Raw genomic sequence first — 27,784 nt, forward strand, 5'->3', positions numbered from 1 at the left:
CCCCGCCTTCCCCCCCCACCCCGCTTCCTTTTCCTCCCCCTCCCCGCCGATTTTTTGAGGGGACCCAAAAAAACGGAGTCTCTTTCCTTATGCAACTTCCTCGGGCGCTGTGAGCACGGCCCTTCCCCCTCCCTGCATCCCTTGGCCCGCTCCTTTCCCACCTCGGGTCCACCGCCAGAAAAATGCATTAGAAATCATTCAAAGTCTACAGAAACAAAAATAGATTTTTTAATTGTTCTAAGTTTAAGTTAAGGGAAACTGAGATGAGAAATAAGATTTTGGGCGGGGGGGGCGGACGACGGCTAGGCGAGTGCGTCGAATTTTAATTTTGATTTTCCTAGAGCGTTGTTTGTGATATCTTTATTGGTTTGGGGAGCCCGAGAGTCTCTGTACTGGCTAGTTCGGTCGCGTGGATTTTTGCGCAAGTTTTTAGAAAAACACTGACTCGAGTAGAGAGCATTTCTCCGGAAAGTTTCAAGTGCAGCAAAATAGCGAACATGCAAAACTGGCCAAGGGGAGACCTCTAGTGGTTAAACGCATCTTTAAGTTCGGAAGGCCGAGAGCAAAGTTTGGCCTTTGCTTGTAGCTACGTAGTCTGTTCAGACGTGGAAGTAATTAGACGACCTGAGCGAGCAGCCAGATGTTGTGTGAATGGATGCCGATCAGAAATAGAAGGTTTAGTAAATTGGAGAGCAGATAAGTTCTGACGACCCAGAGCCTGTAGCTTCGATCCCTCTTCATTTATATGGGGAAGACACTGCTTTTAGTCGGGGATTTGAGATGGGTCCCTTACTGGGTTAGAAACAGTTTGCCTTTATCATTGTCTTTATCTTTAATCAGCCAGGAGTCACAGCAGGTCGTTTCATTTTGAATGTTAATAAAAATACAAAGTGTTTAAAAATTCGAAAAAGAAAAAGGCCTTTGGTTGAAATGTGTCTTTTATATAAGGTGATCATTTTATTCTCTAATAAATATAATAAAAGGCTGGTATTTAGTTTCTTAACTGTGCAGTTATATATAGTCATAAAACAAGTGGTCCCTTTTAGTCCTAAGAGTATAATTTTGTTTCACTGGTTAAGACATTATTTCTGAATACTTTAAATTGTGATTTAAACATTTACATACGTGGGAAAAAACTGCTTACATAATACCTATTCATTGGTCAGTGTGTGTTCTGCAAAGTAACTTTAATTTTAAAGCTAAAAGCACTGAGAAAAATTAAAATTGAATCAAGTGATCCCTGTAACTTTTCACCTACTGGTCATACAAAGGGGGACTCTTTAATTTAGGAATTTAGGGATAAAGGAATGGTATGAATGATAAAATCCATTTCATCTCATCCAGAACTAGTTTATTTTATTTTTAATATACTGACTGATATTGTGTAAAATTATGCAGTAAGTCAATGATTCAGACTTTAAACATATTAATTGTGGACTTGAAGGCTTCTTTTTTATGACAATGCATTGATTTTATTTTTCCTGTCTTTCAATTAGTGCTGGACCTATAGAGGAAGTCTTGGAGGTGGACAGCAATCCTAAAAGACCGCTGGAGAGTTATATCTTCACTGCCATTAGGTAAGATTCGCTTGTTGAAACAAATTGCTTGGTATTTTTGCAAATGTTAAAAGCTGCACTTTGGGATCAGGAAGGAGAATGTGGGACAGGGTTGGCAGAAAAGCATCATTTTGTAGGGGCTTCTTTCAATGCATGAAAGTCTTGAGGTGAAGTGTGATTGAGGCTCAAGTAAAACATTAGGAAAAGTTTGGAGATTGTCCTGGATAATTTTTGGACTGGCTCTTTTACTAGATTCTTAATTTGCATTTCAGTTGTACCTGTTTTCTATTGAAAGTAAATAGTTTTATTCTTTGGAATTGAAAAAAAATGGGAAAACTAGAACAAAGCACTTGTAAGTTAATGTAACTGTTGTAATACAGTGATATGGAAGATTCTGGAATTTGTTAAAATTTTGTAGGTGAAATTTACAACAAGAGGTTTGGGGGCATCTAAGTGATTTAACTTTTGTGGCTTAAATCCAGTGTGGGACCACTTGTGCCAAATCTCATGTCAAAGGGCTGTAGTGATTTTCCAGCGTGTTAGCATAGATTTGTCAACTTTTGAGCATATCTGCACAGAGAATATAGCTGTTGTCTTGTAAGATCCCTTTGGTAATTTTGGAGGGTGCTTGCTGGTTTATCTCTAGTAATTCAGGGCCTATTTTAAGGACAAAGGTTGTTCTCAGGCAAAGAGGGCAGCCCTCTGTAGGTAAACCATCAAAGTATATTTGTACTACTCTAGTGCTTTCTATTTATACCTCCACGCCCCTCCCCCCTTAATTTTTTTTCTCTCCTTTTTTGCTTCTTTTCATTTGGTCTGTCTTAAGTATTAAAGGAGTTGCTAATTCTTGTTCAGCAAAAACAAATAAAACAAAATCAATTAGTTCTACCTTTTATGAGTAGGACTAATAATCCTCATTGGGCTCTCTTAGAACCAGGATAGGTATGACCTAGATGTCAACACTGAATAATTACTGATGTAAAAATGATTGTTAACAGGAGTTCGTTGTCATTTTCTGCTTGTGGATGGTCTTGAATGGTGTAATTAGCAAAGTGAATAGATGGGGTCCAGGTAGATGATGCAACAGAGACAGTGGGGTGAGAACGGCTGCAAGAAGGTCATGCAGACAGAAGCGGGGTGCAAGCAGATAGAACATGTTTCCTAGGATGCTGAGTTTCATGTTTAGACATGCTGAGTGGAAGGCAGTGACTATTTTTTTTCGCTTGGGGAATCACTGTGGCTGTGGATAGAGTCCTAGAGTGGGAATCAGAAAACAGTTTGGCCTCTAAATGTATCACATTGTATCAGTGACTTTACCTCTTTCAGCCTAGATTTCTCCATCTGGAAAATGGGGGCAACAGTGCTTGCCTCACTTCCTTTGTTGAAAGGATAAAATAAAATAAGGTTTTGAGAACTATAAAGACTTATTCAAATGTTTGGTAGTCATATTACCATTTTACCTTAGTCAGGTTTTGTGAAGGGCAGGAAGTAGGTTGTAAAGGGCAGAACAGAGTGATTTAAATCCTGGCTAAAATTATGAGATTGGTTTCTGGTATATATATTATGTGGACTTGTCATGATACTTCTAGGGGATATTTCTTTCCTTTAGAAAAAAAGTAGTTTATCTTTAATAGCATTGGCTCATTGCAGGAAGGGACCATGTTTTAACATGATGCTGAATAGAAACTGAAATTTATTTATCCCAATCTAGTCATTTAATAGGTAGGAGGAAGTGAAATAAATCAAATTTAAAATGATGCCTAATTGTGGAAATGGGAGGGCAGTGGAAGTAGAAGGGTTGGTGAGAGGGGAATTCGTGTGCTGTAATTAATATTTTAGTTGTGTGAGTCTGCTGGGAAATGAGCATTAGAAAATAGGTAACTGGGGTAGTAAGATTTATACTCTAGGGGTCAGAAAATGGGTCCTGCAAATGACTGTGGATTTAGGGAAAGGTCCATGCAGGGCTCCCTCCCCCCACTTATGTTTTCTAGACCCCTTTGCTAACTTTATTCTAATTATAACCAACTGCCTATTATCTAGATAGAAAAAAAATCACAAGTACTGTCTGTTACCATTCTCAATGTGCTGGTACTGAACAAATCCTGACAACTTTTAGTTTTAGTTCATCTCTCTTCTTTTGTAGATTATCCAATCAATGTTCTAAGAATTCAAAAACCCAATAGTGGAGGGTAGAAGAAATATGTGTCCTGTTAAATTAGTCCTTGAGTAATTGAGGGTTGCTTCTCGAATAGTTTCCCCTGGTTTATTTGGTAGTTTATTTCTAAGAAATCTATTCCAACCAAGGCTTTTTGTGGCAGATACAGTTAAGATGGGAAATTTATAAGAGAAGTTACTTTATGTGGTATGGGACAAGGCTACCCTTGGGGTAGGAGGATGAGTAACCTGAGTGATCCCTCTTGCAATGTTTCTACTAGTTAACTAGTTTTTATTGAGCTCTTATAGTGCTGAACACCAAAAGACTAGGTCTTTGCTCTTGAGTTCTCTAGACCCTAACCCCAGGAGTGGACACAACTCTGAGCTCTGTTAAGTAGAATATAGCAGCTGTACTTGGTACCAGTAGGAAAGAACAAGGGACCCAGCACTCTTGGGAACCAGTGAGGCAGCACACAGATTCCTGGGTTGACTGAGCAGAATGATGCCATATAATTGTATATACATGGCATAATATTCCATCCCTTTCGGGATGCTCTTTACCCACGATCATGGAATTTCTGAATTGTATATTCGGTGAGGGTGATGGGTTTGGGCAGTTCTTTTCTTCTTTGACTAGTCTGTTCACAAAGATAACTTTTCTGGTGTAGATTTCTCTACTTGCTCCCATTGAGGGACTCATTCCTCACAAGAATTTGGGGGACACTGTATTTAAAGAGAACCGCTTTTTGGGCAGCACTGTACTTAAAGAGAACTGTTTATACCTTCATATGTATGTGCATGTGTATACGACATCTTGAAATTCAGGCCATCCATAGAAAATATATTTTGTAAAGGACCTCATTATCCAATGGGAATATTCTCAGGTTGTCTCTTTAGTAAGTTAAATTATTTTACTGACGCATGAGGATATGAGTAAACAGTAGTACGTTATGAACTAGTTTGTACTGATTATAGCAACAGCTATGTAGCAAGTGGATGAAAGCAAAACACCAGGAAAAGGGTACCCTTGCAGTGTAACTGAGTTTGATTTATGAAGTCAAATTGAGAAAGACATTTAAGAAATTTCCCCACTGATGAGACAGGGTGGTCTGGGGGAAAGAACAAGGACTTTTGAGAGGACCTTGAGTGAAGTTGGGTGATCTCGGATGAGAGAACTTCCTTAGAAGTGGACCCAGCATGGGTTACTTGGACAGTGATTGGAGGAATTACATGTGTATTATACGTAAGAGTAAAATGTTTCCTTTATTATTCTTCCTGTAAGCCAGTGTTTTGTGTCAGTCAACAGATATTTATTGAGCAGCTATTTTTTGGAAGTCTTAGTTGGGGAGTGCTTCCCATAATCTTCACTTAGAACAGGGTTGAATGAATGCATGAATGGGTTAGGGTTACAAAGAAAGCCGCAGACCTTGGCTTCCATGTGTTCATAATTCTAGTTGAGGAAATAACCCACATCACGTACAGTACAGTGGTGATTAACAAAACAAAGCCACAGTTCCGTGCTTACACTCTGGAAAGATAGAGATGAATGCAGGGAGTACTGTCCTGGTACCGCTGGATGTGGCCTTAAGCATATTGCTAAGGTAAGGACCTGGGAGGTGGGGCACCGTCTGCAAAATACTGCCAAGTGTTGATACATTAAGTATAATTGTATATTGAGTGCCTTCTGAATGTTAGGCATCGAGCTAGGCACTTTACATTCTTTCATTCATTCATTCACTTATTTATGTATCCAGTACTTACTTAGTGCCTTCTGTCTGCCAAGGTGCTAGTGTAGCACTGAGTATTATCTCTAATACTTTACCTAGCCTTGAGTAGTTGGTATTATTATTTCTTTTAGAGCAAACTGGTGCTCAGAGATACTTAGTAACTTTAAGTTCCTATCATGCTGTTTGAAAGGGGTGGGACCAGGGAAATTGCTACTGGCTTATGATTGTCTTGTTATGTCTTTAGGTTTTCAAGTTTCAAAAAAGTAATTCTTAGACTATTTTTAAGAAAACACATTTCCAGATTAATGTATTCAGTCTTATACATTTGTTTACTAAGATAAGCAATAGCAAACAGGTATCAAAAAAGACAATGGGAAGAAAACTCTCTCTCTTCATTTTCCTTTCCCTTTTTTTTCTTTTTTAAACCGAGAATTGGGAAAAAACCAATTACTGAAATATACTGAAAAAAACACCTTGGTCTGGCTCATGGCCTTGAAATGATCACAAACTATTAAGAAAACATAACTCAGATTAGGTATGAGAATTACTGGGCTTATTTGTAAAGAGGTTTCACTTGTTCTTTGTAGGAAGAGACTAGATGAGGCAGTAAAGTTAGTTCTCAAAAAATGTAGATCAGTCAATAGAAAGGATGGGACCTAAATTTATTAAAGTGAACACAAAAGATGATGGAATTTGCTCAGAAGGCAGGATTATAAAAGGAAAGAATTAAATTGAGAGATAGAGATATTGGTGGGGAGAAGCTGGGGGCAGGGCTGAGTGTAGAGTGCTGGAATCAAAATTAAAAAAAAAAGAAAACAGGAAATATGACTAATCATACATTCAACAACAGTGCTATGGTGACTGTTCTGCTCTTTAACCAGGAGAGTATGCTCACGCTTGCCAGATGAAGTGAAGAGTCTGTTTATTCATTGGGTAGTTCTGTGTTGCAGTGGGAGTCAAATAGTATCTTTGGTATATGAGTTACGGTCCATTAAGCAGAGCTTTAGTCTGACTTAGAAGGATACCACTGCATGCATTGATCATAGGGTGATAGACTGTTTCTCCTTTAATGAAGCTCTATCACCCTATAAACTTTTTTGAGCACTTACTACATGCAGGGCTGTTTTAAGATTGGACCGTAGCTTTATGTTATGTGTAATTTTGTAACATTAAACTAATTCGGTAGTAGAACATTTTGAGTAGGATTGTTCAGGGACCAAAATCATTTGATTATTTTCCCCTCGTCTGTTACACTGACTAAATCCTGAACTATGAATTGAAATTCCTAGGAGATCAATGTGGTTAGATTGTTAAGTGGTCTAAATAATTCACCCTATTGCTTTGTGTTCTTATTTGGTGGATTTGAGGCCTAGCTGTTCAATCTGTTGATAAGGAGTTTAGCTACAAATGATTATCAGGATAAAACCTATAGACTTGACTTGTGTGGGAGAAATAAAATCTGGCCACATCTACTTTATTAGATACAAAAGAGAAATCAAGTGTAAATTTCTTAATTTTAGCTCTGTGTTCTATAAAAATACGAAGTGGAGTAAGAAAAAAGATCCTACTTTTAGCTTTTAAAAATTATGAAATGAAATAAGAGAAAAGAACAAGATACTACTTTTAGTTTTTCTTTTTTGAGTTCATGCGTATTTTGCATAAGCATGGACATATCTGTGTCAGACAGGTTCTTGTTCTTTTTATGCCCTTTGAGTCCCTTTAATGGGTGTGAAATTTCTATTATGACTCTATTAGTGTAGTAATGTTGATGATATGATCGTACTTGTCAGGATATTTTTGTTTCAAATTGAGATATCTTATACTCTGTACACTGAAAATGAACTTCCAATAAAAGCATTTGATGAGAGTATATTAAATATGCCATAGGCCTGTTAATGTCAGTTTGTGATTTCGTTTTCTATGTACATTTTTTTTTCTTGAAAGGCGTTTTTCATTTTCTGTTCCTCCTTTAGAGGAAGTAAGTAGGTTAGGCCACAGAATCTCAAATAATTCATCCTTCTTACAGTAACAAGCGGGAAGGCAGGAAGTTGAGATTTTGTAAAGGTTGCTTTCGGTGACTACCCCTTTGTGTATAATCACCATGGCAGAAAAGGTAGCAAATCAGATAAACCGTGGCTGCGTTAATAGGATCATTCTCATTAAAATATGACCAGGACATACAAGTTTTGAGAAAATATCAATAAAAAGGCACCATCCTATAACCGATTTCGTATTTAAAGGAAGCATCGATTAGTTGCCACTGAGGCATCTACTGTATAAGGATAGATGTGGACAGAAGACCCAGATTCTGAAGAATTTGTTATTGATGGTACTGAGATTTCATTTCTTATATTGAAATGATCTTGAGTTTTGCCTGCCTAAAATCTATGAACTTGGGCCCTATGGGCAAAATTTTACATCTCTCCACAATGGGATCTCAATTCCAGTGTGTGTGCGATTCAGAGTTCTTATCAGATGGGTGAGTTAGAATATCAAAGCTCGTATCTGTCGTGCTTGATTTGAAAGGAAAATTTTTCTTTGTAGCAATATGTGTGTGTTGAGAGATGCTTCAAGTGTGAGTTTAGATTTTTCTCTTATCCTTATTGAATAAGCCTGTTTAAGAGGTTTGAATTTAACTTCTTTTGATGTGTCCTCCACTGACACTTAAATAAGGAGAGTTTCTTGGAGCAGTAATGTTATGCTTCTGCCAACAAGGCAAGTAAATACTTAGCATTCTAGCTGTGAGTTAGAATTTCACTGAAGAATATGAGATCGATGGACAAATGAATCTGATCTTTTTTTTTCTGATTTCCCCCTCTCCCCGCAACTAGTCTGTTGCATTTTTCCCCTTCTCTTTTTATTCATTCATTTGATGAACTGTATGGATACCTACAATGGGTATTCATAAAGGATAAGGAAATGAATAAATCAAGGTCCCTTTCCTCCAAAGCCTCGTCTAAGTAGATGACCATGATACAATGTCAGAAGTAGTGTGATGGGGGTATAGACTCTCTCTTCCTAGTCCCTCTTCTGGTGTATCGCATACACATAACTCCAGTACTTGTAAAGAGAAGGACTCATTCTGGTCTCCTTTGGGAAGGATCCTTAGCTTTCATTTCTCCTACCGGTCTTTTGCAGGACCTGGAACCACAGTGGGTATGGGAGGAAGCTTTTATACCTCCTCAGCAAAAATCTCCATCAGGTTGCCCATGGTCTACTCTTGGGTAATCATTCGGAGATGATGTCCTTCTGACTTTTTTTGGTTGTTATAACGTTCTGTTCTTTATAAGAGCGTGGCAGAACGAATCCTTATTGACCTTATATTACTTCCCCAAATTCATTTTGAAATTTTACATGTCCATGAAATCCAGAGTCTTACCAGTGTTCTTAACCTCCGATTTTTCTTTACCTTCAGCTCTGGACTCCTGGGGCATCCTTTAGGGCTTTGTGGTGCAGAGGTTCTTGGCCTTTGCAGTTATCACTCCCCTGCCCTGGTGTGCGTCAGATAGTGGGCTAACTGGCGCCTGCAGGGAATGTGGACACTGGAGAGCAGTTTGATTTGTTTTCTTCAAAATAGCTGCAGCTGCATGTACGGCGGGTCTACCATGTGCAAAACACTCTTAGCATGCGTCATTTGAAAAACAAGTTTTTACAACTCTGTAAAGTAGATATTCCCGTTCCATTTTATTGATGAAGGAGCCTAAGGCTCAAGAGAGGTTAGGTACCCTGCCCCGGATTATGCAGCAGTTTGGAAATTACGAGGCTCGGACCCAAACCCAGGTGCTCTAGCCCCGGAGCCTGTGCCTGTCACCATCACACTAGATTGGCTTCTGTGTTGATGAAAATACAACATGCTGGGCCCTGTGGTATAGTCTGAGGGCCACTGTCTTGGGAGATGAACGTTTGTTTCTTGGCTGGATGACCTCAATTTTCTTGCCTGTAAAATATAATCAATCTGAAGAGGTCGTCGTGAGGGTCGAATAGGCTGCTTAGTGAGATCCTTTAAAATGACAACGCGTGGAGAAGACCCCTCTGCTCCGGTATGTCTGTACCCCCTTCATGTATATGAGGCTTTCTGCCTCTGGCCGGTCACCCCTTTGGAGCCTTGTGTTGGTGAGGGTGTGAGTTCTCCCCTTACAGGCTGTGTACCTCTCTGAGGTCGTGCAGGCCATCAGAGAGTCGGTCAGAACACCGTGGACAGGCCTGAGGAGTCAGAGGCCTTATCTTTCTCAGGATCGCTCTCTCCAGCCTGGACTTCAAGGACTACAGGTCCGGAGGGCATTCTCCAGTCTTAGATACCATGAATCTCAGCACCGGGATGCAGGCTGGGAACTAGGTCTGAAGGGAGCATTTGGAGTTGAATCTGACGTGAAGGTGAATACATTTTATTCCTGTAAAATGCTACCCACTTTCGCGTCATTTCCTGACTTTCTTTTCCGTAGCTCAGCATTTTCCCAAAGGCTGGGGGTGGGGCTGGGGGGTTGGTGAGCTCCACGGAATTCGATGCTCTGTGATAATAGAGTCACGAGGCTAGGTGGCCGTGGGAAGCCTTGGCTTGGCCAGCACTTCGCAGGTCGCCGCCCTGCTGCCGATGTGCCGACGTGCGCTGTGCGTATCCTGAAGACCCCCAGGGTATTCCACGTCTCTTTCAACAAAAAAACTTTGTCTCCCAGGCCACGAATCAATGGTCTCCTGAAGGCTGTGTTTTGAGGAGCAGACTGGGAAATGTTGCCCTGGCCTTTCATCCAGTTTCGTTTCAGACCCTTAGCTTGGCCCGCAGTGTGTAGTCAGACCAGCATGGAGGAAGAGAGAGCCTGGCCTTCGGGCCCCTCTCCCTCCCGGGGCGGCAAATCCTTCTCCATCACTTTGGAGGTTTGTCCTATTAAGAAAGGTAATGGTCAAGGGAAACAAAAGCAAAAGTAAACTGTTGGGACTACACCAAATAAAAAGCTTTTACACAGAAAAGGAAACCGTTAGCAAAACAGAAAGGCATCCTACTGAACGGAAGGAGATATTTACAAATGATATATCCAAAAAGGGGCTAATATCCAAAGTATATAAAGAACTTAGACAACACAACACCAAAAAAAAAAAAAAATCCAATTAGAAGATGGGCAGGAGACTTGAATAGACATTTTTCCAAAGCAGACCTGCACATGGCCAACGGACAAATGAAAGATGCTTGACATCACTAACCATCCAGGAAATGCAAATCAAAACCACAATGAGATAGCAGCGCATACCAGTCAGAATGGGTAGTATAAAAAAGACAAGAAATCACAAGTGTTGGCGAGCACGTAGAATAAAGGGAACCCTGTGCGCTGTTGGCGGGAATGCAATTTGGTGCTGCCACCATGGAAAATACAATGGAAGTTCCTCAAAAAAATTAAAAAATAGAAATGCTGTATGATCCAGTAGTTCTACTACCAGGTATTTACCTAAAGAAAAAAATATATTAATTTGAAAAGATATATGCTCCCCTGTGTTTGTTGTGGCATTACTTATAATAGCCAAACTATGGAAACAGTCCAAGTGTCTACCCATAGATGAATGGATAAAGATGTGAGATACACACACACACACACACACACACACACACACACGCAATGGAATATTACTCAGCCATAAGAAAGAATGAGATCTTCCCATCAGCAACAACATGGATGGACCTAGAGGGTATTAGGCTAAGTGAAACAAGTCAGATAGTGAAAGACAGAAACCACATGATTTCACTTGTATGTGGAATCTAAAAAACAAACCAAATGAACAAATAAAAAAACAGACTCTCAAGTATAGAGAACAAACTGCTAATTGCCAAAGGGGAGGAGTGAGGGGGCATGAGCAGAACAGGTGAAGAGGATTAAGAGGTATAAAAAAGAACTAGTAGTATTTTCTGGAGCTATGTAAATATGACATACTATTAGCAATAAAATACCCGCTTTTATGGAGTGATCTTGAGTCTTGTGGTATTTAGATTTTGAACAGGTAGCCTGCCATAAGAGATAATACAGAAATACAATTAAATGAGAGAAACAAGTCACTGTTTAATTTTTTTAAGGTCACTTGAGCAGCTTTCGTGAACTCGAATAATTGTTAAACCAGATAATTATAATAAAAAGCTAAGGTTTTGTTGACTGCTTGCTATGTGATAGGCACTAGGCGAAGGTTTCATCTGATTATCTCATGGAATCTTCAACATTGCCCAATGAAGAAAGGTTCCATATGCCACAGCCACACCTTGTAGGTGGGGAATTGAGACTTCCAGAGAGTAACTGGTCTGAGGTTACTGAATAGGCAGTTGTCAGATTTTGCAAAGTGAAATGAAGAGGAGGAAGGGAGGGAAGTGGTTGAGGAAAGGGCAAGGGACAGAAGGGGGAACTGGTGAGCTCGGGGCAGGTTTTGAGGATAATCCATGAAATATTTAATTTGTGCCTGTGACAGGATGACCAGGAGCAGGGTGGCTGGGGATAGGGAGGCTCAGAGCAGTTTTATAAGCCACATTAAGAAGGTGGTTAGCAAGTGAAGAGAGGCTTTTTGGGTGATGTTACTGAATAATGACATTAGGACTTTTTGTAGGTCACAGTGTGCCAGAGAGCGCATTCGGTTAGCGACTGAGGATTTCTACAAAGTAAACAGAAAAGCTTCAGTCGATGGTATTAAAGTGGGCAGCATAACAACAAGGCATTGGATTCGCACGGTGGAGATTGGCTTTCCCCAGTGATACATGTTGCTCTGTATCTCCTTGCTGTCTATATTCTGCATAGTTGGCATTTTTGTTTGGTTTGTGATGATGATTTTAGGGTTAGCATTCCTGACTCTTTACAAAAGATAGGTGGTCCTTTTAACCCAAACTGATTAAAACTAGGTGCTGATATCTCAGTTCGGTCATCTGAGTGACAGAATTTTAATCCGATTCTGCTTTTGAGGTGACGTTCATCCCCATTTTATAACTACTCCCAACTCCTAGCCATATCCTCTCTGTACCTTATTTTTGAAGAACGCACCTGTTAACTCTAAAGCTATAGAATGTAACTCCAAAAAAGCAACTGTAAGAGTATTAAAACTATTTAACTGTTCTTATAGTGAACATTAACTAGCCATTCTTTTAAATACACTATTTTATTTATTTATTTTTTATTTTTTAAAGATTTTTCATTTATTTATTCGACAGAGATAGAGACAGCCAGCGAGAGAGGGAACACAAGCTGGGGGAGTGGGAGAGGAAGAAGCAGGCTCATAGCGGAGGAGCCTGATGTGGGGCTCGATCCCATAACACCGGGATCACGCCCTGAGCCGAAGGCAGACGCTTAACCGCTGCGCCATCCAAGCGCCCCTAAATACACAATTTTAAAACAATGGTTTGAAAAAAAAAAAAAAAACAAAAACAAAAACAATGGTTTGAGCAGGAATGGCCCGACTACAGTTAACTCCCTTTCTTAATAATCTTTATTTCTCACTTTATCTGCAGATCCAGACTTTTGGTTTATAGGCAGTGCCTATTCTTTCACTTGATTTTGAGCATCCTGGAGTGGGTGGCTTACCTCCCAGGGGACTCTTGTCTTCATGTCAGCGCTAGGCGGGTTCTTCACGCTGACCCCCCTGTAGGAGCTCCGCACTGGGGGAGGCCATGGCCCTCCCTCCAGCCACCACTTGTTTTATCCTCTCGGTGGCAGATATGAATGAAGGGATTGTATGAAGGGGGATTATGAAGGACACACAAACTCTGCTTATCTCTAGTCAAAATAAGATAACGGTAGATTCTTGACATTTGTGAAGGATATATCCCAAGGCAATCGCCAGTTCTCAACTTGAAAAAAAAAAATCATTGTAACACACAATTTCTTCCTTCAGATTACTAAAGTATAACTGAAAAATGTAAATGATCTCTCTAGACCTTAACTACTTATCTTGCTTGATGAGCAATTTTTGTACTGTCTGGAGCACTTATTGAAACAAATTCACACATCTTTTCTACTTACTTCCTTTTGGAGCATTTGGTAGTTTTGTTCACACAATGTGTCTGAGTCATCATTGCATTTGACATTTCAGACTTTAATTTATCTGAAACTTCTATTTTGTGGCGAGGGCCTAGCGCTTTCATAAACATTTCCATATTCCCCTCATTCTGTCATCAACACTAGAATCAACTAGCAGTTAATTTTGTTTGTTTCATTTCTTAACAAGAAACAATGTTTTATCTCTTTCTTTAAGGTGGCCATAGACTAAGACTAAGCGCTCTGAGTATCCAGGTGACTTGCCCTTGCCCCTCAGCTTCACGGCATGTCTCATTCAGAGTCATGTCTCTGCAAGATAACAAATTACTGAATGTCATGGGAACTTCAAATGCCTCCCAGGAATGGTAGAAGCCATAAATAGTCTGTGAATGCCAGCGATCTACTATATATTTCTGATACCTGAGTTGTGGAGAAGTGAACCCTACCCTTCCTCTTCTCATCCATCTGTGGAGCTGATGCATTTGCCTATAGAGTTAAATACCTACTATTTAAAGTACCCAAGAGCTTTGGGGAAGTTGACTTCCCTTAGGGACTTCTATGCTATAGCTTCCATTGTTGGCAGCAGTCATGAACTAAATATTTTCATGCGAAGACCTGCCTTTTGTTACATGGACAATTCTAAATTGACATGAAAAAGGATTTTAGAACATATTTTTCATTATTTTTTTTTCTTGAAAAAAAAAAATTGAACAGTCAACAGGTATAAAGGAATGTCCAGAAAGCAGATTCCCTCCCATGGCTCTGTTTCAGCAAACTGTTTCCCCTTTCTGGAGGCAGCCAGTGTTATCAGTTTCTGATGAATCCTTGCAGAAAGAATGTATGCCTATATAAGTAATACACACATACACACAGCCTTTTGTTTTATAGAAGTGGTAGCACACAGTTTTTATACCTGGCATAAAATTAGAGTATTGGTACTGTGTTGGAGCTCTTTCTGTATCAGAATGTAAAGAGCTTCCTCAGTGTTTTCTATAATGGCATTAAATGCCGTATGGATGTACCGCAATTGTCCTTAATTGACGGACTTTTGGATTATTTCCAAGTTTTTGACCTTATGAACAGACCTGTAGTCAGTGAATAACATTTTACATTTTTTTCTTTTTACCTATGTGCGAGTATTTATAGAATAAATTTCTATGGGTAGAACTGCTGAGTTGGAGGATATGTCCTTGGAAATTGATCTCCAGAGAGGTTGCTTTCATTTCTAATGCCACCATCAATGCACGAGAGGGCCTGCTTCCCCATATTCTCATAACACAGGATTTTTGAATATAAGATATTAACTAATCTTCTCATTGCCTGCTGTTTCTTGAAAACTAGGTTATATGGGGTTGAGGCTTCCAGGGATTTATTCACGTGAGAAACTGAGCAAATTCATCCATTAGATATGATGTCCCAAGGGAAAGGCAAGTTGCAAAGCTTTGGTTTGGAGGCAAAGAATGGTGAAGAGAGAGACACAGAAGGTAATTCTGAGGACGGTATTCCATGTCATTTAACCTGTCTTCCAGCCCTTTTGTTGGAGGCTTAAGGCAAGAAGATTGTAATAAAAATGAGTAAAAGCTAGAGTGAACTGTTTCACCAAAGAGGGACTTTGGGAGTCTAACACGGACAGTAATGGTCTTTGCCTTCAGTAAAGTAACCAGCTCCTAACAGCGGGCCTCGGTAGACGCACACTGGACATCAGAACCCTTGATTTTAGCCATTTCCAGTTATGATAGGAAAGCTAGTGGGAATCAAAAGATCAAAGCTGCAGTGGTGTATTTGCTGGATGTGTGAACCCCACAGTGGTCCCTTTTGACATCAGCAGTGGCTGGAGACTGTTAGGATTTAGAAGAGGTTAAGAGGAAAATAGAGGATCTTGGCTGAGCACAGATTACCCATCATGGTACACTTTTGAGATACTTCCTTAGGAAATCTCAGCATCATTAACAAGAGATTGGGGGTGAGATGCTCTGCAGAATGAGAAGTGCCATTTGTGACTTGCATTGTGAATGACTCTATTACCTACCTGCTTTTTGTGGTCCGTGGAATATAGGTTACACATGGGACTGTGGAATAGTGCCAGGTGATAATTAAAGAAAAAATAAAACAAAGCATTTCTAAGTTCTAAAAGAAAAAAAAAAGCTTCATTCTTAGGACCCCAACTGATTGAAGTGAAAGGGCTTTCTTTGTATGTATGCAAGTACGGACACTTCTGGAGAATGAAAGCAAGGGAGGAAAGATGTAGGGTGTCACGAACAGGCAGCTTCTGTTACAATAATATTGGTTGTCGGCTGTTTTGTCTGATGAAGAGATGATAGACAATGTCCTAGCCATTCAGACTTCTTGTGACAGTGCGAGTAGCCATTTGGCTTCAAAATCAGATAGTGGGAAAGACAACATGGTAAATATTTTTATCCTATCATTATTTTATACAAAATATTCACAAACCTTAAAGTGAAACAATGAACAGAATTTTTTAAATAATTTTTAGATCTGTGCTTATAGGTAGAGTACACTGTAAAACATTACGAGTGTTTTGTGGAAAAAAGCAAATTCTAAGGATTTCCAAAAATGTGTTGTGAGCATTTATTGCAGGTTTTGTTCGGTGCTAACTTTTATTTTTTTTATTTTTTAAGATTTTATTTATTTATGTGGCAGAGAGAGATGGCCGGCGAGAGAGGGATCACAAGCAGGGGGAGTGGGAGAGGAAGAAGCAGGCTCCTAGCAGAGGAGCCTGATGTGGGGCTCGATCCCAGAACTCTGGGATCACGCCCTGAGCCAAAGGCAGACGCTTAATGACTGCACCGCCCAGGCTGCTCCATGTTCAGTGCTAACTTTTAGATTTCCCCTGCTTTCTATTCCTTCTGCTAGTCACAGGCAGGATTTTGCTGTTGTGAATTTTACGCATTTATGTTTTTTTAAGTTTTTAAGACTAGAATTCTATTTCTGTTGTAAATGTGTCTTAATGGCACTTTGTTAATAAGCATATATTTGATGGTATTTTATTAAAAGGATACACATTGCACTGATATACATAAATCAAGACCTTCTACCCTAGTAAATTGGTCTCTGGATTTGTCATGTCTAAGGAGTAAGTTAGGGAAAAAGTAAGTTTAGCCAGATTCTTAGAGGTGCGACAAGACAAGATGATGGTTGAGAAAAAAGCCCAGGGTTGAAATCAGACTGACCTGGTTTCAGATCTTGGCTATGCCACTAGATATGGTTTTGGGTGAATTACTGAAGTCTGCAACTCATCTTCAGTGTAGACTGGAGGGATTTTAGAACCCATCTTTTTGTGAGAAAGAAATAAATGAAAAGAGGTATGTAAATTGTTGCTTTGAGTCCTTTTCTAGAAGAAGGTGAGATCGAATTAATAAATTAAAAAGTATACGTATTATGTCTGACACTGAGTACCTGGTGAATAAATGCTATTGTAATTAGAGAAAGAACAGTAAAACTTTTATTTTCTGTGGATCACTCAGGTTTTACCCAGTTTATCCACCAGGGGGAAAATTATGCTGTCACTCTACTGCCTATCAAGAAAAAGTTGCCAGTCCTACACGGCTTAATAGGGAAGTTGATTTTGTTGCTGATCTCCATTTAGCGAGGTAGGAGTCGGAGAGAACTTAAGCACAAGTCCTAATTCACTTAACATCCTCACTGTTTCTTAGATTCATCTTCCTCAGGCCTTCACATCTCAGTTCCTGTTTTAAGAGTTAAGTCCTAATGATAGTGAAATCTAGTACTTCTTCAGATTCAGACTATATGAATTTTGAAATGATCAGAAATAGACTTAATATGTAATGTTTGACATTTTCTCATTTAAAGGGGACAAAGGAAGAAAGAGTATGGAGGCATCTAATAAACTTCAACAAAAGCTAGGTATAACTGAAAGAAACACAGGTTTTTTCTATTGACTATTTAACAATAAATGTGTACTATGTATCTAAAGAGACTGCACTTAAAATATATTTCTATTATAGAATTTTTCAAGCACTTCTAAACCTAAGATACAGTACGATAAACTGCTGTGGGCCCTTCAGACTTCTTGAGAGTTACCAGCATGTTGCCTGTTTATTTCACCACTTCACCCTCTTGACTAATTGATAGCAAATTCCTAACTTAATCATTCCATCTGTCAATTTCAGTTGACAAGGACGAAGTCCCCTTTTGAAAGTATATGCCATCGTCATCCCTCCAGAAAAAATCAGCATTTTTGTACATCATCAAATAGCCGGGTGGCATTCGTGCTTCCCTTCCTGTCTAATCTTCGTCGTCGTCTTTAAGAAATAGTTGAAATCAGGGTCCGAACAAGAGCGATGAACTACGATATTGTGATTTATTAATATGTCTCTTAAATCTCTTAATCTAAATTTCAGATTTCCTCTTCCATGTATTTGTTTTACTCCTGGCCTTGTGCGTGTGTATGTGTCTGTGTGGCAGAAAGCCAAGTTTTTATCCTCTACAGCAGTGGCTCTCAAGTCTCTCTGACACTCTTAAGAATGATTGAAAACCCCAAAGAGCTATTGTTTATATGGGTTATATCTATTAATATTTCCTGTATTCAGAATTAAAATAGATAATTTAAACTACTTACTTAAAAATAACAGTAGCAAACCCATTACATTAATATATGTCTGCACAGTTTTAGTGAAACATAATCATAGTTTCCTTAATGGAAACATGAGAGAAGTGGCACTGTTTTACATTTTTGAAAATCTCTTTAATGTCTGGCTTAATAGAGGGTAGCTGGAATTTCATATCTGCTTCTGCATTTGTTGCAATATGTTGTTTTGGTTGAAGTGTATGAAGAAAATCTGCTTCACACAGATGTGGGTTTGGAAAGGGGGAGGAGTATTTTAAGTTTTTTCATTTGATGGTGGACATTCTTCTGTGATACTACACCAAAAGTCGACAAGTGGTAGTTTCTTAAAGGTAAGTTGTGGTAGTGGGCAGTTTGAAACCCTGATGTTGAACTTTTTGTACTGTGTTACATTAAAATCCATTGGTCTGTCATGCACTTGAATGGATCCTTTCCATGCATAATTTTGTGACATCAAGCATGGTTATTTGGAAAATACTGCTTCACGGAGTTATGCAAATCTCCCAAATGTTGACATCTGTCAAATATAAAATATTTTAAAAATCCTATTCACAGATATCGTCACCCATCTCCTTAGAAGAGTATTTAGCTGTTGGGAAGCTGTCAAGAAGCTCATGGTGGTAGATACATATTTTCCAAAATCATGGTTTTCCCTTGAATGCTGAAATCGTGTCTTCAGTAACAAATGCTGTCAGTGTTTCCCTTGACGTTGACAGGCTCACTTCATTTATTTTTGGCAACATATTTGCCAGATATCCAAACTTGAATGAACATAGTTTGTTAAATACACGGTCTTCCATGGAAGAAGCAGCTTGTTCAGCGTGCGTCTCAAACAGTACACAGGTGCTTTTCCTTGGTCCTTTGACACACCCAGGCGCTTTATGTGTGCTTCCCCTTTCATCACACAGAATAGTAGAAAGATGTGTATTCAAATATCAAGACTTAATGAAAGTTGTTTCTTGACTTCATCAAGGATGATCTCTAGAAACTGGCATTTGTTTTCTGTAAGTACATGGCGGTAAAGGAGGCGACGACTACTCCTGCCGTCGGGCACCCCGACTGTTTGCCCACTGTTGCTCTTGTAGCATCAGTGCAGGTGTCAACATCGCGAAGAAAGTGAATAATGCGTTAGTATTTTTATGAAAATAGTTTTGACTTGTTGGGCCTTTTGCAAGGATCTCAGGTCCTCCTGGGGTCTGTGGACCACACTTTGACAATTGTTCCTAAGTGTTTCTGACAGTCTGAATTTCACTCCTTTTATTTTTATGGTGTGATCTAACATATCTTTCTGTCTCTGGTATTTCCTGTAAATAGACTTGATCAGATTAGGTTTTGTTTTGTTTTTTCTTGGCAAGACAACTTCCTAGATGGTGTTAGGTTTGTATTCTTAGTAGTCATCGATGGCCATTGCCAAAGCCATTCATTTATCGAGGATTGAAAATACTAATGTTTCAGTTCTGCCATTCCTCCTTTATTAGCAGGAACTCTTTCTAAACTGAAACTTCCTCTCACCAATGATTTGGCTACCCTGAGGTACAGTTCGCATGGATCTCATGCAATGTAGACAGGATAAATCCTTGTTTCTTTTTCCAGATAATGAATTGGTTCCCTTGTAGTCTCCAGAGGTGATCAATGAGGTGTTCTTGGTTTGTTTTCAATATCAGTATGAACTCATGGATTTAAACTTACTTGATGTGTTTCAGTTCATTGCAGGAGCAGTTTGGCCAGCAGGAGCCTCTTCGAGCTGGCTTCTGAGTTCTTTTGCTATGACCTCTGTTGTCTTTGATAGCTTCCTTGCTTTTTGTTGACCAGTTCCAGACTCATCTTGCCCAGCTGCTGCTGAGCAGAAATCAGCCCCTTCCCTGGGAAGAACTCAGAGAAGTGGTGTGTAGAGACCACAGTCCGAGCACTTGGCTGCTCATTACTGATGGTTGGTGGTTGTTTCTAGATTTTGTCAGTGGGCAAAGCTAGAAAATATGCATATTTTTTAAAGATTAAAGTGTATCATGAATTCATACTGATACTTCTATTCATCTTTCATTGCTTATCAGTGTCACCAACATAATTACTTACTTTTTTAAATCCCATACCACATAGACAACAGTCTCGGAATAACAATATCAATGTGACCGCTAACAATGTGATTATGGAAAACTGTTTTGCAGTTTTTAAAAAAATGCAAATTAAAAGCATTATCACAGTTAGCTGACTTGGTTATCTCTTAACATAGTCTTACTATTCGTGTTTGCTGTATATTTTAAGACTGCTTCCCTATTTTCCAGAACATCAAATTGACAGATATGTCAACTGAATTAAATTAATCAATTTACTGAAAGAATCAGTCACACTGTGAATTCATTGAATTGACAGAGCAAACTTAATTGATAAGTTTAGTGTGGATGACAGTCCTAATGCACTGGAATTTTCTTGTTCTTTTTATTATCTAAATGGCTTCATTTTGTTTATTAACATCTAATATTAATTCAGTCCTTTATCTGTACCCACTCACCTTTTCAATATCTTTAAGCAACAACAAAAAAACTACTTAGTGGGCAAGAAATTCTATTTATATGTATCATGATTTTTTATTTTAAACGAATATGCTATGAAATAATTCCTTTTTAAGAATAGAAAAATTGACAATTTTTAATGTATAAATTTTAGTAATATTTTTTCTTCTATAATTTACTAGGAATTGCACTAGAAAAAAATGATATTTTGGAGCATTTATTTCTAGATCTATGGATAAGGGATTTGTAATCAAGGAAATTATGTAATTATGGACACTGAGGTAATGACCACTCAAATAAAAACTGATTTGTATGTAGAATATTTAATGATATGCCCTTTTCCCCCTTCCAGGTTCAAAAAGAAACCATGACGGAATCTGCCTCTAGCGCAAGCGGTCAAGAGTTTGATGTATTCAGTGTTATGGACTGGAAAGATGGAGTAGGCACATTACCAGGAAGTGACTTAAAGGTAAGCTGTCTTTATTAAAGAGAGCTATCTCTGTGTGTGCATCTGTGTGTGTTTATTAAAATAAATTTGACTACATATGTGAAACAAGAATTAAAAGCATTAAGCATAACGCTCTAGGTTTCATATGATGCTGAGATCTCTACAGTAAAATTTCAAGACAATTTGAAATGCTGACGACTTGGCAGAAGTCTTTGTCACTTGGGGTGGTGGATGGGAATATTTTGGCAATATGTGCTTATTTTGCAGAAGTTGAATTAGAGCTTCCAGAGAATAATCCCAGGTTTGACTTTAGCATGATGGACAATAAATATGGAAATGGTAGGCTTCTAAGACCTAGCTTCCTGTGCTTCATAGTCATGAACTTTATAACTTTAAATGAATAACCACATTCCCTGTGCCCTAGTTTTCTCTTTTAAAAACTGGATAATGTTAAAATATTGAATAGACAGGGCTATTCTCCTCCCTTAAGTTATTTATACTGTAAATATGGATTTTTATATAATCACTTGTTCAAAAGCGGGACCTTCCTGTAAACCAGGTTGCTTTTATACAGATGAGAACTCTCTTCAGAGAGTGATGCTTCAGTCTGCTCCTTTCCTGTCTGCTCGCCCTGCTCCTTTTCTTAAGCCTCCCTAAACCCACTGCAGGACCACCTCTACTGTTCTGTGAAACATAGTTATGCAAGTGCTCATCGGGGAAGCCAGTCACCCCCACCTCTCATTTCTAATGTGTTTTTGCTCTAATCCTATCTCTGGGACCTTGAACCTGTCTGTGGCCTTTTAGACTTTGTGTTTGTATGTGGTCACTCAGGTGTTTGAACTTCTGATCACCCTCACTGGCTGTCACTTGGCTTCCTCTATAGTGCTCAGTGTTCTGGTCTATCTTGGATAGAAATTCCTGCCCCCTAATAGTGGCTTCCTGGAATCCAGTACCTTTTAGTGGCTACTTGACAAGTATCTCAGCCAAGCGCATTCTAGTTCATCCTCAGTGGTGAGATTTGGACAATCCATCATTGGAAAAATACTTAGATTTTAGTTGGGTTAGGTTGAATTAAGTGCAGTGTGCCATCTTATCTATCTATCTGAGTTTAGACTTCAGTGAAATCTGGAAAGGAGATACGGTTTTTAGTTTTAGTTTTGTATGACCTTGAACAAGTCAGTAAGTCTCTTTGAGCAAGGTTTCCTCTTTGGTGAAATAAGGAATTAAATGAATATTAAGGATTTTATCTGCTCTAACATTCTCCAAATGTTCATCTGCATTAGATATGATGGGAATCGCGTGCTGAAATTTGTGAGAAAGAAAAACTGTTCCAGACACTCATAATGTCAGCTTCTTAGTAGCTGCATGAGCTTTGTGAAGTTATTTAAATTTCCTGAGTTTCAGAATCTTTATCGATAAAATGAGGAAATAGGATCTATGTCACAAGGTGGTTATAAGGATTGAAAAAAGTAACATATGGAAAACACTTAACAAATTGTATCTTTCCTAGCTTTGCGATATATTATGTAAGCTGCCTTTTTTATTATTATTATTATTATTGTTGCTTTATTCTTGTATTTTTCATGTACATTTTTGTCCCTTCTCAATTGTGTTATTTTGGTGTCAGGTAGATGATGAAATTTATAACTTTTGTTCAGTTAGATTTTAAACTTTCTATCCCTGAGAAGTTTCCATCCCTAAAAAATTTAAATTGCCTGAAGGTTTTCTAAGCAATGGATTTTAGGAATTAACCTATTACTTTTATTAAGGTAATAAGGTAATTAAGCCACTTAGTGGGTATTATAATCTGGTTTATTTTATTTGACTTTTAGGCTCATCTAATTACCTGGGTAATTGCCTTGTATCCAATTCACTATATGTACTGTAGACAGTTTGAAACCCCACTTCTAAAAAAAATAATAATAAATTTTTTTCTGCTTTATAACCATTTTTATCTGAAGAGATTCAAGGACAAGCCTGTTGAATATGTTACTTAGGATTTCTAAGTCACTTGCTCCTGATATGAATATCTGAATTGCTTAAGAGACCTGATTGAGAAATTGATTTTTCACAAAAATAAGATATTAAAAAGAACTTTGAATAGAACACGAGATTTACTCTCTGACATTGTGCCTTGTCTATCTTACATTACTGAAGCTTCTGTTTCTTAATGGGTATATAGGCACGCAGATTTCCTCGTAAACAAGGTGCTCTCCTTAGACAGCCAGCTCAGGTCAGTGCAGCCCTACAATCAGCTAATACACAGAAGTCAGTTTCTTATCATGGGAACAGGGTTTTATATGCTTCAGTTTATTGCCATTTTGAAAGAACGTTTCTCTGTAAAACGTTGCTGGCCAATCAAGTTATGTCACTCTTCTGCTTAAAATCCTTTAGCAGTTTCCTGTCTTTCATGGCAAAGTTTATCACAGAAGTTTGTGGTGATCTGGCCCCCACTTTCCTCCAGCTGCATCTCATTTCACTCTTCTGTGCCATCTTGTTTCCTTTCCAGCCCAACTAGCTCGTTGAAGGCTTCAAACCTTGGTCTGTTTATACCCGTTCCTGTTGCTGGAATCCCCTTGCCCCTCTTCATCCTGGACTAACCAACCTTTATATAAAACAGAGTGCAAAAACTTTTCCTTTGGGTGCAGCAGTGGAAAGAATAGAGAGTTTACTCTCTGATGAGCACTTTGCATCTTTTTATTTAATCCTTTCATTTAATTCTTTTGAGGTAGTTCCTATCACTGTTGTCAGTTTACAGATGGGAAAACAGAGGCCCAGAGTGGTTAAAGCATTTGCTCAAGGTCAAGATATTGGCAGAACTGGGTCTAAAGCTGGGCTTTTCTGATATTGAAATCAGATTCTCTTAGCACTACTATACTACAGTCTAAAGAGAGAAGATGTTTTCATAACAAAAAAGATACAGGGAAAACGTTAGAGCAGTTTAGAGGAGGTATTATTTTAGCTGGAAGTAGTTGTCACATGGTCTTCAGGTGTCTGAAAATAGGTCGACATCTATGTGAAGACTTCCTTGGGCAGGGATGGCAGGCAAGAGAGAGAAGGGCATTCAGAGGAAGGCCTACCCTAAGAAAGTATGGTGTTAGGGGAGAACGGCAAGTGTCCACTGGCCGTCTTGGAAATATTGTAGTCATCCACAAGACATTTTTGCTTAAACGAGCTTTGGAAATGGCACCATTGCCTAATTATTCTGTAAAATGGCAAATTAGTATTTGTAGATTAATTTCTCAGGGCCAGCCATACAAACAGGCAGGCATGATGTGGTAGTGGGAAGGTGCATGGCAGGGCTCCCTGTCCCTAAGCAATTTCTCTCTCTGAACTTCTAATTGATGTCTGAAATTTATCCACAGAGAATTACCCCTCTGGGTCATGAGGATTTAGCCATGTGGAATCCTTTAGTAAAATGCAGATACACTCCTGAGAGTGATAGCATCTTATCTAGTAAGAATAGTTGCCACTTAACTGAGAGCCAGGCCCTGCAGCAGCAATGCCGAAACCCAACTGGAAAATTCACTGTACTCTTAGTGTGCAGTTTTGCCTTGTGATTAATGTTCAGAAGCGTGGAGTTACCAAAATCTTTGCTCTTAAAACAGATTGGTAAGTAGAACTCACATTTTCAGCATGGAAAGTAATAAAAATAGTAATCCCAGCAGCATCTTTTAATGATCTGTGATTAAAGACGGGCAGAAATCGGCAGAGGATCCTTTGCCTCTACAAGCTGAAATAAAGAAGAGAATTGAGTCAATTGAAGATAGTTCAAGCCAAGCCAAACAAGCAAACCTTTGCAGCCCCTTATATATTTCAGGCATGGTTGTTTTCTGACTGACCTAGATGTATCCGCTAACAGAACAGATTACAACATCAGCTGATATGTTTGACGTGCTTACTAAATTTCTTTTGTAAAGTTGATAATTTTGATGTTCTTGATTATGGAATGCAGCCCCTCAATAAATTTTTATGCTGCTTTTTGGATGTCTCGGTTAAAAGAACTAATAACGTTGAAAAAAGAAATAAGAGGGATTATTTCAAGTTTCCATGGCTCTAAAACCATTCATAAAAAAGTATTACCCATTTCAGAACCTGAGTGTTTTATTGAGGGGAAAAAATGTTAGGGAATGTGTCAGTCTTTCTGGAATTCCAGTAATGCTGGCAGCACCAAACAGCCTATGTTGTCCAGTGTTTTCTACAATAGTAACAATGTGAAAGACAGTAAATCCACATTGAGAAGCCAGGAAAAAAAATTAATCCCTATGTCTTTTTGTATATGATAGGGTACTTTGAAAACACTTGGAGGTTAATTTTTGAGATAAAGTAACTTTGGTTAGGGTAGGTTTTCTTTACTTTTTCAGGGTTATAGGATGCCCTTGAGAATATGATGGAACTTATGATCCCCAGAAATATGTATGTGCCCATGACATAATCTTGCGTGTATTTGATGGGATTCATCAGTCCCCTGAAATCCAGCTACGGATCCCTGGCTTACAGGGGTTAATTGTGTCCCTGAGTGTCCTGACATCTTTACTTTGTACTTCGGTTTAGGTCGGTTACGGCAATAAGTATTAGAAGGAAAAGAGAACTGAGATTAATTGTTGTATTGTGGGAATATTCTCTTTGACCTTTGCGAGTAGTTGAGCCTAAAGCTTCCAAGTGTCATAACTCTGAATTTTTATTTGAAGATTCCACTCAGTGGTGTTCTCTTTCTCAGTGTTGGAAATGCAGGGTGCCGCCGTTTTGCAGCAATCTGGAAACTTAAACCACATGACACTCTCAGTGTAATGCAAGTGGTGCTGTTTCTCACATTTTGTCGTTTTCAAATAGCTATTAATTAACAGCAACATATAATAAAAGTAAAATCACTTACCTGAACCAAATGATATGACAAAGTTCATGCCTATTGTTCTGTTAAACTTTCATGCAGAATTGATTTTCTGTCTTATTCTTTAATATCATTAATTAGTAATCATTACGGCTTGTTTTTTCTACTCTTGCCCAGTAGATGGTACTGTCAGCTTTATTTTGAAATATTCCCTTTTCAGAGTAGATCATTTAAAAAAATTTTTTTTCCAAAAATAAAGTTATTTTTAGCTCTTTTCCTCTCAATTACCTTTTGCCACTTCCTAGACTGACATTTTTAGGTGAGCACACTAGGTATAGTAAACACACGTTAGCTGGGAACCTATATCCGAAATATATAGCAGAAAACATTTGCACTTTCGTTAACAATTTCAGCTTTGTCAGTCTAAAAAGCTTTTAATCATTGTAGAGTACGTGCATAACATTTTTTTTAAGGTGCCGTTTCTTCCGGGTGGAAAGAATAGTCATTTTTGCTTCAGCTTTTTCTGACTTGTAGTCTGAATGATTCAATGAATCGTTCTATTGGTATGTTGACTAAATAGACGTTTTAGACGGGGGAATGGAAGGTCTTACATTTAACTACTACATATTGGCATGCTCATCCATATTTCTGTGAAAGATCTAAAAACTTGAAGCAAAAAGTTTTATCATCTTTCGAATCGTGAACTTTCCAGTTTTTCACCAGCTGTCAACATTAGTGGATTCTTGATGTCATTTTATTTTATGGAAAAACAGAGGACTATGGAAAACTTAGAACTTCATGAATAGGAGAGAAAACCTAGTTGTTTCAAAGAGGATTGGGCGGTGGGGTGGGGGGCGGTCTCTGCGCATAGATAGTGGTTAAGCCTTCAATGCACGCACAGTACAACCAGGCTATTGCAGAAACATAGTTGGTTTGAAGCTTGCCATGACATGAGAGGACATTTTCAATATTTGGAGCCAAAATGTCCATGGAATCAAAATGCCTGTAATTTTTAGTGATAGCGTTGGCCTGCAGATCTCATAGACTTCAGCAGTTGTTCTGGAGGACTCCGGGTGAATAGGATGGAGAATTCCAAAAAGCAATGAAAGAAAGAAGTGTAGAGCTGGGGCTCACACGGCTCACACATTGGCTTTCCTCGTGTACATCTCAGAAATATTAGGAGATGTGGGTGCAGGCCATTAATTCTGGAAGAGAGATTTCTTTCTCTTGGCCTAGGTGAACTTGGGTGAGACAAGTTGATTCCTGGGAAAACAGTAATTTTTCTTTTACTCATTTGATTACTAAGTAAATAGTAATATGAAATAAGAAAAGAAGTCCTAGCAAAACCTGGTCTTTGAAATGATAGAGCACAGGAGGTGAGCAGCCATCAGTTCTGCCGGCTCAGGGTAGGGTTCGTTGGTTACCGTACTGGAAGAAGTACCTTGCTGCTTCGTTCTTTTTTCCCTTCTCCAAATCCCCAAATTAGTAAAATGCAAAGGACTTAATATTAGTAGAGGGCTCATCTAGATGTATGTGCTGAAATGAACTTTTAAAGCATAATTAATTTGCTTGAAGACTATATGTGTCAGCCATGCAATGATGACCGTTTTGAGCGCTTTCGTACATGGTGCCTCTTTCTACCATGTTGTCCCTAGTTTCGGGTGAACGAGTTTGGTGCCCTGGAAGTTATCACAGATGAAAGTGAGATGGAAAACGTGAAGAAAGCAACTGCTACCACAACTTGGATGGTACCAACTGCTCAAGAAGGTAAGAATGGGTCGTCTGCAGGACCCTTTGTTTTGAGAGTTTTAAAAGAAGAATATCTAGGTTTTATAATAGGCTGGAGCTTTGAAAATCTTGGGTGATTTTCATGTCATATGTTCTTAGGTAAATTTCTATAACAAAACTCATATGGAACCAACTTTTGTATTTTAAAATAACTATAAACTGTCTTCTTT

The 27,784-nt window shown here is 38.7% G+C and overlaps 1 protein-coding gene across 2 annotated transcripts in view; it reads left to right on the forward strand.

Annotated features, from left to right (window-relative positions):
* The window catches only part of L3MBTL3 (L3MBTL histone methyl-lysine binding protein 3), a 111,564-nt gene that overhangs the window by 1,627 nt on the left and 82,153 nt on the right, over nt 1-27,784 (forward strand). For both annotated transcript variants that reach the window (XM_002923340.4, XM_002923341.4), the window contains exons 2-4: nt 1,497-1,577; nt 20,900-21,016; nt 27,482-27,593. In XM_002923340.4, coding sequence (XP_002923386.2) covers nt 20,915-21,016; nt 27,482-27,593 — 214 coding nt within the window. In that variant the 5' untranslated portion in view covers nt 1,497-1,577; nt 20,900-20,914. The remainder of the gene's footprint in view (nt 1-1,496; nt 1,578-20,899; nt 21,017-27,481; nt 27,594-27,784) is intronic.

Source organism: Ailuropoda melanoleuca, chromosome 10 (assembly GCF_002007445.2).
Source record: "Ailuropoda melanoleuca isolate Jingjing chromosome 10, ASM200744v2, whole genome shotgun sequence".
NCBI lineage: Eukaryota > Metazoa > Chordata > Mammalia > Carnivora > Ursidae > Ailuropoda > Ailuropoda melanoleuca.